Source organism: Bombina bombina, chromosome 6, assembly GCF_027579735.1.
Source record: "Bombina bombina isolate aBomBom1 chromosome 6, aBomBom1.pri, whole genome shotgun sequence".
NCBI classification, from domain to species: Eukaryota; Metazoa; Chordata; class Amphibia; order Anura; family Bombinatoridae; genus Bombina; species Bombina bombina.
Genome location: NC_069504.1, coordinates 577666424 through 577681196, shown reverse-complemented (window position 1 = coordinate 577681196; position 14773 = coordinate 577666424). Strand labels below are relative to the sequence as shown.

Here is a 14773-nt window from a genome sequence, read left to right as displayed (position 1 = left end):
AGGAGGGGTGCGGTGCTAATGAGCAGTTTAAGTATTATGGGTTTTTAGAAACCCGGCGTTAACCGCAAAAAAGTGAGCGAAGAGCAAAATTTTGCTCCACATCTCACCTCAATACCAGCGCTGCTTAAGTCAGCGGTAAGCTGGTGTAACGTGCTTGTGCATGATTTCCCCATAGGGATCAATGGGGGAGAGCCGGATGAAAAAAAAACTAACACCTGCAAAAAAGCAGCGTTCAGCCCCATTGATTCCTATGGGGAAATACTTTTTATGTCTACACCTAACACCCAAACATGAACTCCGAGTCTAAACACCCCTAATCTTACACTTATTAACCCATAATCTGCCGCCCCAGACATCGCCGACACCTACATTATAATATTAACCCCTAATCTGCCGCTCCGGACACCGCCGCCACCTACATTATAGTTATGAACCTCTTATCTGCTGCCCCCAACATCGCCGAACCCTACATTATATTTATTAACCCCTAATCTGCCGCCCCAATCTAACTACATTTATTAACCCCTAATCTGCCGCCCACAATGTCGCCACCACTATAATAAACATATTAACCCTTAAACCTAAGTCTAACCCTAACTCCCCCTAACATCGCCGAACCCTACATTATATTTATTAACCCCTAATCTGCTGCCCCAACCTAACTACATTTATTAACCCCTAATCTGCCGCCCACAACGTCGCCACCACTATAATAAACATATTAACCCCTAAACCTAAGTCTAACCATAACTCCCCCTAACTGAAATATAATTTTAATAAATCTACATAAAACTACTACAATTACCTAAATAATTCCTATTTAAAACTAAATACTTACCTATAAAATAAACCCTAAGATAGCTACAATATAACTAATAGTTACATTGTAGCTAGCTTAGGATTTATTTTTATTTTACAGGCAACTTTGTATTTATTTTAACTAGGTACAATAGTTATTAAATAGTTATTAACTATTTAATAACTACCTAGTTAAAATAAAGACAAATTTACCTGTAAAATAAAACCTAACCTAAGTTACAATTACACCTAACACTACACTATAATTAAATAAATTCCCTAAACTAAATACAATTAATTACAATTTAAAAAAGTTATCTAAAGTACGAAAAAAACCCCACTAAATTACATGAAATAATAAAATAATTACAAGATTTTTAAACTAATTACACCTACTCTAATCCCCCTAACAAAATAAAAAAGCCCCCCAAAATAAAAAAAAGCCCTACCCTACACTAAATTACAAATAGCCCTTAAAAGGGTCTTTTGCAGGGCATTGCCCCAAAGTAATCAGCTCTTTTACCTGTAAAAAAAAAAGTACAAATACCCCCCCCCAACATTAAAACCCATCACCCACACAACCAACCCAATCCCCCCTTAAAAAAAACTAACACTAACCCCTTGAAGATCACCCTACCGTGAGACATCTTCACCCAACCGGGCAGAAGTCTTCATCCAAGCCAGGCAGAAGAGGTCCTCCAGACGGGCAGAGGTCTTCATCCAGACGGCATCTTCTATCTTCATCCATCCGGAGCGGAGCGGGTCCATCTTCAAGACATCCGACGCGGAGCATCCTCTTCAAACGACGGCCGACTGAAGAATGAAGGTTCCTTTAAATGACGTCATCCAAGATGGCGTCCCTTCAATTCCGATTGGCTGATAGAATTCTATCAGCCAATTGGAATTAAGGTAGAAAAAAATCCTTTTGACTGATTCCTTAATTCCGATTGGCTGATAGAATTCTATCAGTTAATCGGAATTGAAGGGACGCCATCTTGGATGACATCACTTAAAGGAACCTTCATTCTTCAGTCTTTTGAAGAGGATGCTCCGTGTCGGATGTCTTAAAGATGGACCCGCGCCGGATGGATGAAGATAGAAGATGCCGTCTGGATGAAGACTGCCCGGCTTGGATGAAGACTTCTGCCCGGTTGGGTGAAGACGTCTCACGGGAGGGTGATCTTCAAGGGGTTAGTGTTAGGTTTTTTTTAAGGGGGGATTGGGTGGGTTTTAGAGTAGGGTTGGTTGCGTGGGTGGTGGATTTTAATGTTGGGTGGGTAATTGTACTTTTTTTTTTTTTTACAGGTAAAAAGAGCTGATTACTTTTTGGCAATTCCCCGCAAAAGGCCCTTTTAAGGGCTATTTGTAATTTAGTGTAGGGTAGGGCTTTTTTATTTTGGGGGGCTTTTTTATTTTGTTAGGGGATTAGAGTAGGTGTAATTAGTTTAAAAATCTTGTAATTATTTTATTATTTTCTGTAATTTAGTGGGGGGGGGTTTCGTACTTTAGATAATTTTTTTAAATTGTAATTAATTGTATTTAGTTTAGGGAATTTATTTAATTATAGTGTAGTGTTAGGTGTAATTGTAACTTAGGCTAGGCTTTATTTTACAGGTAAATGTGTCTTAATTTTAACTAGGTAGTTATTAAATAGTTAATAACTATTTAATAACTATTGTACCTAGATAAAATAAATACAAAGTTGCCTGTAAAATAAAAATAAACCCTAAGATAGATACAATGTAACTATTAGTTATATTGTAGCTATCTTAGGGTTTATTTTATAGGTAAGTATTTAGTTTTAAAAGGGAATAATTTAGTGAATTGTATTAATTTTATTTAGATTTATTTAAATTATATTTAAGTTAGGGGGTGTTAGGTTTAGGGCTAGACTTAGGTTTAGGGGTTAATACATTTAATATAGTGGCAGCGAAGTTGGGGCGGCAGATTAGGGGTTAATATTTAACTAGTGTTTGCGATGCGGGAGTGCGGCGGTTTAGGGGGTTAATATGCTTATTATAATGGCAGCGATGTCCGGTTCGGCAGATTAGGGGTTAAAAATTTAATTTTAGTGTTTGTGATGTGGGGGAGCCTCAGTTTAGGGGTTAATATGTAGTTTATGGGTGTTAGTGTACTTTTTAGCACTTTAGTTAAGAGTTTTATGCTACGGCGTTGTAGTGTAAAACTCTTAACTACTGACTTTAAAATGTGGTACCAGTCTTGACAGGAGAGGCTGTACCGCTCACTTTTTGTCAGACTCGTAATACCGGCACTATGCAAGTCCCATTGAAAATATAGGATACACAATTGACGTAAGTGGATTTGCGGTATTTCCGAGTCTGGCCAAAAAAGTGAGCGGTACACCTGTACCTTCAATACTCGTAATACCAGCGGGCGTTAAAAAGCAGAGTTGGGACCGGCCAACGCTGCTTTTTAAACCTAACGCACAACTCGTAATCTAGGTTCATGTTTTTACAGAAAAAAAAAACTGGAAATCTACCAAATTACATTTAGCGGGAAAATATATTTTAAAATCCAAATTTGCTCAGGTCTTACAGTTCCTGTATTTTAACACTGCCTTTTTAGATAGATTATCAGAAATCAAACCTTCTTCTAAACATAAGTACCAAAAAATATATAAAATAGGGATTTAAAAAAAATCTAAAATCAGACTGTTAAAAATGTAAACCTCAGCGTGCAAAAAAAAAATTAAAAAAAAAAAAAGGGCTAGAACTTACCTGTTGAGATGGTATATTTTTAAATTCTGGAGAATCTGTTGCAGCAATGGGCTGTGGCTGAGGTGGATATGCAGGGAAAGCTTGGCCATCCTGATGTATTGCCGATGTGTCTTCTCTGACTGGTTCAGAAGAACGTGTGATAGCAGATTCAGGTGGAGTTCCAGCCTCATCATTAAGCGTTTCATCCAGATCCTGGTCCGTGTAAGCCCCTCCTTCTGTGTCAGTGTCTTCATAGTCTGAAGTGTGTCTACTATCAGTACTATACATTGAGTATTCACTACCTGGTGCTGACAAGTAGGATAGACGGTCGTCATGCAAATCAAGGTCATCATCTGTGCCTCCTTCTGCCTGCACCGAATGAAGTCAAGTTAGACCAGATTAGTAATTCTTAGATAAGAGTTCTGGAATCCTTGCTGGAGCAGTATTTTTATAACACATTTTAAAACCAGACTGCAGATAGTTAACTCTCTGGGTAATCTATGTAACATGTTTTTTTTGGGGGGGAGGGGTTGTAGAGAAAAATAATCTATTTATATAATAGCATATATAAAAATTTAATTTTTTTTTTTTTAAAAAAGCCAGTTACCGGCCTCAAACATTTGGAATAACAAGAAATGATTCTATCTTGAATCACTCAGATTTATAGAAGAAATAATAAGCCCAACTGTTGTCAGTTGTACTGTGCATGACATCTAAATCAAAGAACAGCTGACTGAGCAGGACCATACCATTGCAGCATCTGTAAAGTGAATTCAAGGCACAGCATTCTAGTGAGTATGCTGAAAACATTGCCACAAACTCATGCACTGAAATACTAGAATATCAAAATAAGCCTTACTTTGCCTTCCGAGACCCAAACCAACTGATTCTGTTGTTGTTGAACCGCCTCTTTCAGTCCTCCATACCATCCATCATTCATTGAATTTAGATTTATATTAGCTGTTGTATGGGAAAAAAGCACAAATATAAGTCATAATACTGTATCTAATTCAATTAGTTTAGTTTACCATAAAAGATCAATATTTAAAAGCATTATATTAGAAGATGAGTTTAAGTTCACACGTTTCCAGATGGTTCTGATGGGATACTAGTAAGCAGTAACTCTTGTGTCTCATTAACCCATTGCACCAAATAAAACATAGGTACTACATTACACAGTACTTTGCCCAGCATACTGTATTGACATAGTTACTACGTCCACGCACTCTGGAGCCACAAACAAGGGACAGATGGCATTTGCCTTCATATGGTAAGGAAGCACTGATCATGGTCCATTACCATATGAAGGCAGATCAGATACAGCCAATGACACTGACTGTATCGGATACCGCTGTGGATGGAGGGATGGGATTGGAGCAGTTGATCGTGGGTGATGGGAGGGATGGGGCAGGGTTCCCTAGACTACAGAAAAAATGTGAGGCTGCTGAAAGGGAGGGACGGGACCCTACATTTTTGCACATCATACTAGAGGGGGAACTTACACAATGGGGGTGTGAATCGATCTTGGAGGGTGTCTGCTACACTACAGAAAAAAAATTAAATTAATAAAAACAAAAAACATAATTTATGCTTACCTGATAAATCCATTTATTTCATGTTGGAGAGAGCCCACGATCCATTACTTCTGGAAATTACTCTTCCTGTCCACTAGAAGTAGGTAAAGATTCCCAAACCCCAAGAACTCAATAAAACCCCTCCAACCTTACGGGTAATCAGTTTGACATATAGCCAAGCAAAAAAAAGTAAGAAAAAAAAAAAAGAAAGAGGTGCAAAAAAACATCAGAAAAATATAACAGGGTGGAGTTTAGTGGACTGTTGCCACCATGAAAGAAATAAATTTATCAGGTAGGCATAAATTATGCTCTCTTTCATACAGGTGGTGAGATAGTGCACAATCCATTATTCCTGGGAAACTAGGTAAACTAATACCCAAGCAGTGAAGTCCACAAATATTGAGGGCAGGACAAGCATGACACACAGAAAAAACATAATTTATGTAAGAACTTACCTGATAAATTCATTTCTTTCATATTAAGCAAGAGTCCATGAGCTAGTGACGTATGGGATATACATTCCTACCAGGAGGGGCAAAGTTTCCCAAACCTCAAAATGCCTATAAATACACCCCTCACCACACCCACAAATCAGTTTAACGCATAGCCAAGAAGTGGGGTGATAAGAAAAAAGTGCGAAAGCATAAAGAATAAGGAATTGGAATAATTGTGCTTTATACAAAAAAATCATAACCACCACAAAAAGGGTGGGCCTCATCGACTCTTGCTAATATGAAAGAAATGAATTTATCAGGTAAGTTCTTACATAAATTATGTTTTCTTTCATGTAATTAGCAAGAGTCCATGAGCTAGTGACGTATGGGATAATGACTACCCAAGATGTGGATCTTCCACGCAAGAGTCACTAGAGAGGGAGGGATAAAATAAAGACAGCCAATTCCGCTGAAAATAATCCACACCCAAAATAAAGTTTAAATCTTATAATGAAAAAAAACATAATTTATGTAAGAACTTACCTGATAAATTCATTTCTTTCATATTAGCAAGAGTCCATGAGCTAGTGACGTATGGGATATACATTCCTACCAGGAGGGGCAAAGTTTCCCAAACCTTAAAATGCCTATAAATACACCCCTCACCACACCCACAATTCAGTTTAACGAATAGCCAAGAAGTGGGGTGATAAGAAAAAAGTGCGAAAGCATATAAAATAAGGAATTGGAATAATTGTGCTTTATACAAAAAAATCATAACCACCACAAAAAAGGGCGGGCCTCATGGACTCTTGCTAATATGAAAGAAATGAATTTATCAGGTAAGTTCTTACATAAATTATGTTTTATTTCATGTAATTAGCAAGAGTCCATGAGCTAGTGACGTATGGGATAATGACTACCCAAGATGTGGATCTTTCCACACAAGAGTCACTAGAGAGGGAGGGATAAAATAAAGACAGCCAATTCCTGCTGAAAATAATCCACACCCAAAATAAAGTTTAATGAAAAACATAAGCAGAAGATTCAAACTGAAACCGCTGCCTGAAGTACTTTTCTACCAAAAACTGCTTCAGAAGAAGAAAATACAACAAAATGGTAGAATTTGGTAAAAGTATGCAAAGAGGACCAAGTTGCCGCTTTGCAAATCTGATCAACCGAAGCTTCATTCCTAAACGCCCAGGAAGTAGAAACTGACCTAGTAGAATGAGCTGTAATCCTATGAGGCGGAGTCTTACCCGACTCAACATAGGCAAGATGAAATAAAGATTTCAACCAAGATGCCAAAGAAATGGCAGAAGTTTTCTGGCCTTTCTAAAACCGGAAAAGATAACAAATAAACTAGAAGTCTTTCGGAAAGACTTAGTAGCTTCAACATAATATTTCAAAGCTCTAATAACATCCAAAGAATGCAACGATTTCTCCTTAGAATTCTTAGGATTAGGACATAATGAAGGAACCACAATGTCTCTACTAATGTTGTTGGAATTCACAACTTAGGTAAAAATTCAAAAGAAGTTCGCAACACCGCCTTATCCTGATGAAAAATCAGAAAAGGAGACTCACAAGAAAGAGCAGATAATTCAGAAACTCCTCTGGCAGAAGAGATGGCCAAAAGGAACAAAACTTTTCAAGAAAGTAATTTAATATCCAATGATGCATAGGTTCAAATGGAGGAGCTTGAAGAGCCCCCAGAACCAAATTCAAACTCCAAGGAGGAGAAAATGACTGAATGACAGGCTTTATACGAACCAAAGCTTGTACAAAACAATGAATATCAGGAAGAATAGCAATCTTTCTGTGAAAAAGAACAGAAAGAGCAGAGATTTGACCTTTCAAGGAACTTGCGGACAAACCCTTATCTAAACCATCCTGAAGAAACTGTAATATTCTCGGTATTCTAAAAAAATGCCAAGAAAAATGATGAGAAAGACACCAAGAAATATAAGTCTTCCAGACTCTATAATATATCCCTCTGGATACAGATTTACGAGCCTGTAACATAGTATTAATCACAGAGTCAGAGAAACCTCTTTGACCAAGAATCAAGCGTTCAATCTCCATAACTTTAAATTTAAGGATTTCAGATCCTGATGGAAAAAAGGACCTTGAGACAAAAGGTCTGGTCTTAACGGAAGAGTCCACGGTTGGCAAGAGGCCATCCGGACAAGATCCGCATACCAAAACCTGTGAGGCCATGCCGGAGCTACCAGCAGAACAAACGAGCATTCCTTCAGAATCTTGGAGATTACTCTTGGAAGAAGAACTAGAGGCGGAAAGATATAGGCAGGATGATACTTCCAAGGAAGTGATAATGCATCCACTGCCTCCGCCTGAGGGTCCCGGGATCTGGACAGATACCTGGGAAGTTTCTTGTTTAGATGAGAAGCCATCATATCTATTTCTGGAAGTTCCCACATTTGAACAATCTGAAGAAATACCTCTGGGTGAAGAGACCATTCGCCCGGATGCAACGTTTGGCGACTGAGATAATCCGCTTTCCAATTGTCCATACCTGGGATATGAACCGCAGAGATTAGACAGGAGCTGGATTCCGCCCAAACCAAAATTCGAGATACTTCTTTCATAGCCAGAGGACTGTGAGTCCCTCCTTGATGATTGATGTATGCCACAGTTGTGACATTGTCTATCTGAAAACAAATGAACAACTCTCTCTTCAGAAGAGGCCAAGACTGAAGAGCTCTGAAAATTGCACGGAGTTCCAAAATATTGATCGGAAATCTCACCTCCTGAGATTCCCAAACCCCTTGTGCCGTCAGATACCCCCACACAGCTCCCCAACCTGTAAGACTTGCATCTGTTGAGATTATAGTCCAGGTCGGAAGAACAAAGAAGCCCCCTGAACTAAACGATGGTGATCTGTCCACCATGTCAGAGAGTGTCGTAAAATCGGTTTAAAGATATTAATTGAGAAATCTTTGAGTAATCCCTGCACCATTGGTTCAGCATACAGAGCTGAAGAGGTCGCATGTGAAAACGAGCAAAGGAGATCGCATCTGATGCGGCAGTCTGAAGACCCAACATTTCCATGCATAAGGCTACCAAAGGGAATGATTGTGACTGAAGGTTTTGACAAGCTGATATCAATGTTAAACCTCTCTTGTCTGACAAGGACAGAGTCATAGACACTGAATTTATCTAGAAACCTAAAAAGGTTACCCTTGTCTGAGGAATCAATGAACTGATTGGTAAATTGATCCTCCAACCATGAACTTGAAGAAACAACACAAGTCGATTCGTATGAGATTCTTCGAAAATGAGAAGACTGAGCAAGTACCAAGATATCGTCCAATAAGGAAATACCAAAACCCTATTCTCTGATTACAGAAAGAAGGGCACCGAGAACCTTTGAAAAAAATTCTTGGAACTGAGGCTAGGCCAAACGGTAGAGCCACAAAACTGGTAATGCTTGTCTAAAAAGAGAATCTCAGACACTAAAAGTGATCTGGATGAATCGGAATATGCAGATACACATCCTGTAAATCTATTGTAGACATATAATGCCCTTGCTAAACAAAAGGCAGGATAGTCCTACAGTAACCATCTTGAATGTTGGTATCCTAACATAACGATTCAATAATGATAGATCCAGAACTGGTCTGAAGGAATTGACCTTCTTTGGTACAATGAAGAGATAAAATAAAACCCCAGCCCCTGTTCCAGAACTGGAACTGGCATAAATACTCCAGCCAACTCTAGATCTGAAACACATTTCAGAAATGCTGAGCCTTTGCTGTGTTAACTGGGACACGGGAAAGAAAAGAATCTCTTAGCAGGAGGCCTTAACTTGAAGCCAATTCTGTACCTTTCTGAAACAATGTTTCTGAAACCAGAGATTAAGAACGGAATTGATCCAAATTTCTTTGAAGAAAACGTAATCTGCCCCATACCAGCTGAGCTGGAATAAGGGCCGCACCTTCATAGGTACTTAGGAGCTGGCTATAGGTTTCTATAAGGCTTGGATATATTCCAAACTGGAAATAGTTTCCAAACTGATACCGCTCCTGAGGATGAAGGATCAGGCTTTTGTTCCTTGTTGTGAGGAAAGGAACGAAATGATTATTTACCCTGGAAAGAAAGGGAAAGCAAAGTTGACTTAGAAGACATGTCAGCATTCCAAGTTTAATCCATAAAGCTTTTCTAGCTAAAATAGCTAGAGACATATACCTGACATCAACTCTAATGATATCAAAAGATGGTATCACCAATAAAATTATTAGCATGTTATAGAATAATAATAATGCTATAAAATTATGATCTGTTACTTGTTGCGCTAAAGCTTCTAACCAAAAAGTTGAAGCTGCAGCAACATCCGCTAAAAATATAGCAGGTCTAAGAAGATTACCTGAACATAAGGAAGCTTTTCTTAGAAAGGATTCAATTTTCCTATCTAAAGGATCCTTAAATTAAGTACTATCTGCCGTAGGAATAGTAGTACATTAGCAGGAGTAGAGACAGCCCCATAACCTTAGGGATTTTTGTCCCAAAAAACTCTAATCTGTCAGATGGCACAGGATATAATTTGCTTAAACGTCTAGAAGGAGTAAATAAATTACCCAAATTATTCCATTCCCTGGAAATTACTTCAGAAATAGCATCAGGGAGATAAAACACTTCTGGAATAACTACAGGAGATTTAAAAACCTTATTTAAACGTTTACATTTAGTATCAAGAGGACCAGAATCCTCTATTTCTAATGCAAATAACACTTCTTTAAGTAAAGAACGAATAAATTCCATCTTGAACAAATACAAAGATTTATCAGCATCAACCTCTGAGACAGAAACCTCTGAACCAGAAGAACCATTATCAGTATCAGAATGATGATGTTCATTTAAAAATTCATCTGAAAAAAGAGAAGTTTTAAAAGACTTTTATGTATACTAGAAGGAGAAATAACAGACATAGCCTTCTTAATGGATTTAAAAAATAAAATCTCTTATGTTATCAGGAACACTCTGAAAATTAGATGTTGACGGAACAGTAACAGGTAATGTAACAGTACTAAAGGAAATTTAATCTGCATTAATAAGTTTGACATGACATGCAATACAAATAACAGCTGGAGAAACAGATACCAAAAGTTTATAGCAGATACACTTAGCTTGGTAGCTCCAGCACTGTGCAGTGATTTTCCTGAAGTATCTTCTGACTCAGTTGCAACGTGGAACATCTTGCAATATGTAAAAGAAAAAACAACATATAAAGCAAAATTGATCAAATTCCTTAAATGACAGTTTCAGGAATGGGAAAAAAATGCCAGTAAACAAGCTTCTAGCAACCAGAAGCAATAAATAATGAGACTTAAATAATGTGGAGACAAAAAAGACGCCCACATTATTTGGCGCCTAAATGCTTTTGGCGCCAAAAATGACGCCACATCCGGAACGCCGACATTTTTGACGCAAAAAAACGTCAAAAAATGACGCAACTTCCGGCGACACGTATGACGCCGGAAACAGAAAAAATTTTTGCGCCAAAAAAGTCCGCGCCAAGAATGACGCAATAAAATGAAGCATTTTCTGCCCCCGCGAGCCTAACAGCCCACAGGGAAAAAGTCAAATTTTTTAAGGTAAGAAAAAATGATTGAAACAAATGCATTTATCCCAAATATGAAACTGACTGTCTGAAAAATAAGGAATGTTGAACATTCTGAGTCAAGGCAAATAAATGTTTGAATACATATATTTAGAACTTTATAAATAAAGTGCCCAACCATAGCTTAGAGTGTCACAGAAAATAAGATTTACTTACCCCAGGACACTCATCTACATGTTTGTAGAAAGCCAAACCAGTACTGAAACGAGAATCAGCAGAGGTAATGGTATATATAAGAGTATATCGTCGATCTGAAAAGGGAGGTAAGAGATGAATCTCTACGACCGATAACAGAGAACCTATGAAATAGACCCCGTAGAAGGAGATCACTGCATTCAAATAGGCAATACTCTCCTCACATCCCTCTGACATTCACTGCACGCTGAGAGGAAAACCGGGCTCCAACTTGCTGCGGAGCGCATATCAACGTAGAATCTAGCACAAACTTACTTCACCACCTCCATCGGAGGCAAAGTTTGTAAAACTGAATTGTGGGTGTGGTGAGGGGTGTATTTATAGGCATTTTAAGGTTTGGGAAACTTTGCCCCTCCTGGTAGGAATGTATATCCCATACGTCACTAGCTCATGGACTCTTGCTAATTACATGAAAGAAACTGAAATTATAAGCAGAAGAATCAAACTGAAACAGCTGCCTGAAGTACTTTTCTACCAAAAACTGCTTCAGAAGAAGAAAACACATCAAAATGGTAGAATTTAGTAAAAGTATGCAAAGAAGACCAAGTTGCTGCTTTGCAAATCTGATCAACCGAAGCTTCATTCCTAAACGCCCAGGAAGTAGAAACTGACCTAGTAGAATGAGCTGTAATCCTTTGAGGCGGAGTTTTACCCGACTCGACATAAGCATGATTAATTAAAGATTTCAACCAAGATGCCAAAGAAATGGCAGAGGCTTTCTGACCTTTCCTAGAACCAGAAAAGATAACAAATAGACTAGAAGTCTTTTGGAAATTCTTAGTAGGTTCAACATAATATTTCAAAGCTCTAACTACATCCAAAGAATGCAATGATCTCTCCTTAGAATTCTTAGGATTAGGACATAATGAAGGAACCACAATTTCTCTACTAATGTTGTTAGAATTCACAACCTTAGGTAAAAATTTAAAAGAAGTTCGCAACACCGCCTTATCCTGATGAAAAATCAGAAAAGGAGACTCACAAGAAAGAGCAGATAATTCAGAAACTCTTCTAGCAGAAGAGATGGCCAAAAGAAACAAAACTTTCCAAGAAAGTAATTTAATGTCCAATGAATGCATAGGTTCAAACGGAGGAGCTTGAAGAGCCCCCAGAACCAAATTCAAACTCCAAGGAGGAGAAATTGACTTAATGACAGGTTTTATACGAACCAAAGCTTGTACAAAACAATGAATATCAGGAAGATTAGCAATCTTTCTGTGAAAAAGAACAGAAAGAGCAGAGATTTGTCCTTTCAAGGAACTTGCAGACAAACCTTTATCCAAACCATCCTGAAGAAACTGTAAAATTCTCGGAATTCTAAAAGAATGCCAGGAAAAATGATGAGAAAGACACCAAGAAATGTAAGTCTTCCAGACTCGATAATATATCTTCCTAGATACAGATTTACGAGCCTGTAACATAGTATTAATCACAGAGTCAGACAAACCTCTTTGACTAAGAATCAAGCGTTCAATATCCATACCTTTAAATTTAAGGACTTGAGATCCTGATGGAAAAAAGGACCTTGCGACAGAAGGTCTGGTCTTAACGGAAGAGTCCACGTTGGCAAGAGGCCATCCGGACAAGATCCGCATACCAAAACCTGTGAGGCCATGCTGGAGCCACCAGGCAGAACAAACGAGCATTCCTTCAGAATCTTGGAGATTACTCTTGGAAGAAGAACTAGAGGCGGAAAGATATAGGCAGGATGATACTTCCAAGGAAGTGACAATGCATCCACTGCTTCCGCTTGAGGATCCCTGGATTTGGACAGATACCTGGGAAGTTTCTTGTTTAGATGAGAAGCCATCAGATCTATTTCTGGAAGTCCCCACATTTGAACAATCTGAAGAAATACCTCTGGGTGAAGAGACCATTCGCCCGGATGTAACGTTTGGCGACTGAGATAATCCGCTTCCCAATTGTCTATACCTGGGATATGAACCGCAGAAACTAGACAGGAGCTGGATTCCGCCCATACCAGTATTTGAGATACTTCTTTCATAGCCAGAGGACTGTGAGTCCCTCCTTGATGATTGATGTATGCCACAGTTGTGACATTGTCTGTCTGAAAACAAATGAACGATTCTCTCTTTAGAAGAGGCCATGACTGAAGAGCTCTGAAAATTGCACGGAGTTCCAAAATATTGATTGGTAATCTCACCTCCTGAGATTCCCAAACCCCTTGTGCTGTCAGAGACCCCCAAAACAGCTCCCCAACCTGTCAGACTTGCATCTGTTGAAATTACAGTCCAGGTCGGAAGAACAAAAGAAGCCCCCTGAACTAAACGATGGTGATCTGTCCACCACGTCAGAGAGTGTCGTACAATCGGTTTTAAAGATATTAATTGAGATATCTTTGTGTAATCCCTGCACCACTGGTTCAGCATACAGAGCTGAAGAGGTCGCATGTGAAAACGAGCAAAGGGGATCGCGTCCGATGCAGCAGTCATAAGACCTAGAATTTCCATGCATAAGGCTACCGAAGGGAATGATTGTGATTGAAGGTTTCGACAAGCTAAGATCAATTTTAGACGTCTCTTGTCTGTCAGAGACAGAGTCATGGACGCTGAATCTATCTGGAAACCTAAAAAGGTTACCCTTGTCTGAAGAATCAATGAACTTTTCGTTAAATTGATCCTCCAACCATGATCTTGAAGAAACAACACAAGTCGATTCGTATGAGATTCTGCTAAATGTGAAGACTGAGCAAGTACCAAGATATCGTCCAAATAAGGAAATACCACAATACCCTGTTCTCTGATTACAGACAGAAGGGCACCGAGAACCTTTGTAAAAATTCTTGGAGCTGTTGCTAGGCCAAACGGCAGAGCCACAAACTGGTAATGCTTGTCTAGGAAAGAGAATCTCAGAAACTGATAGTGATCTGGATGAATCGGAATATGCAGATATGCATCCTGTAAATCTATTGTGGACATATAATGCCCTTGCTGAACAAAAGGCAGGATAGTCCTTATAGTTACCATTTTGAATGTTGGTATCCTTACATAACGATTCAATATTTTTAGATCCAGAACTGGTCTGAAGGAATTCTCCTTCTTTGGTACAATGAAGAGATTTGAATAAAACCCCAGCCCCTGTTCCAGAACTGGAACTGGCATAATTACTCCAGCCAACTCTAGATCTGAAACACATTTCAGAAATGCTTGAGCCTTCGCTGGATTTACTGGGACACGGGAAAGAAAAAATCTCTTTGCAGGAGGCCTTATCTTGAAGCCAATTCTGTACCCTTCTGAAACAATGTTTTGAATCCAAAGATTGTGAATTGAATTGATCCAAATTTCTTTGAAAAATCGTAATCTGCCCCCTACCAGCTGGGCTGGAATGAGGGCCGCACCTTCATGTGGACTTGGGAGCTGGCTTTGGTTTTCTAAAAGGCTTGGATTTATTCCA

General features: G+C 38.7%; 1 protein-coding gene across 1 annotated transcript in view; it reads right to left on the bottom strand.

Annotated features, from left to right (window-relative positions):
* Positions 1 to 14773, bottom strand: part of TJP1 (tight junction protein 1) — a gene marked incomplete in the record, with an annotated part of 489926 nt that overhangs the window by 115684 nt on the left and 359469 nt on the right. The window contains 2 exon segments of the mRNA XM_053717550.1: positions 3537 to 3884; positions 4375 to 4475. Coding sequence (XP_053573525.1) covers positions 3537 to 3884; positions 4375 to 4475 — 449 coding nt within the window.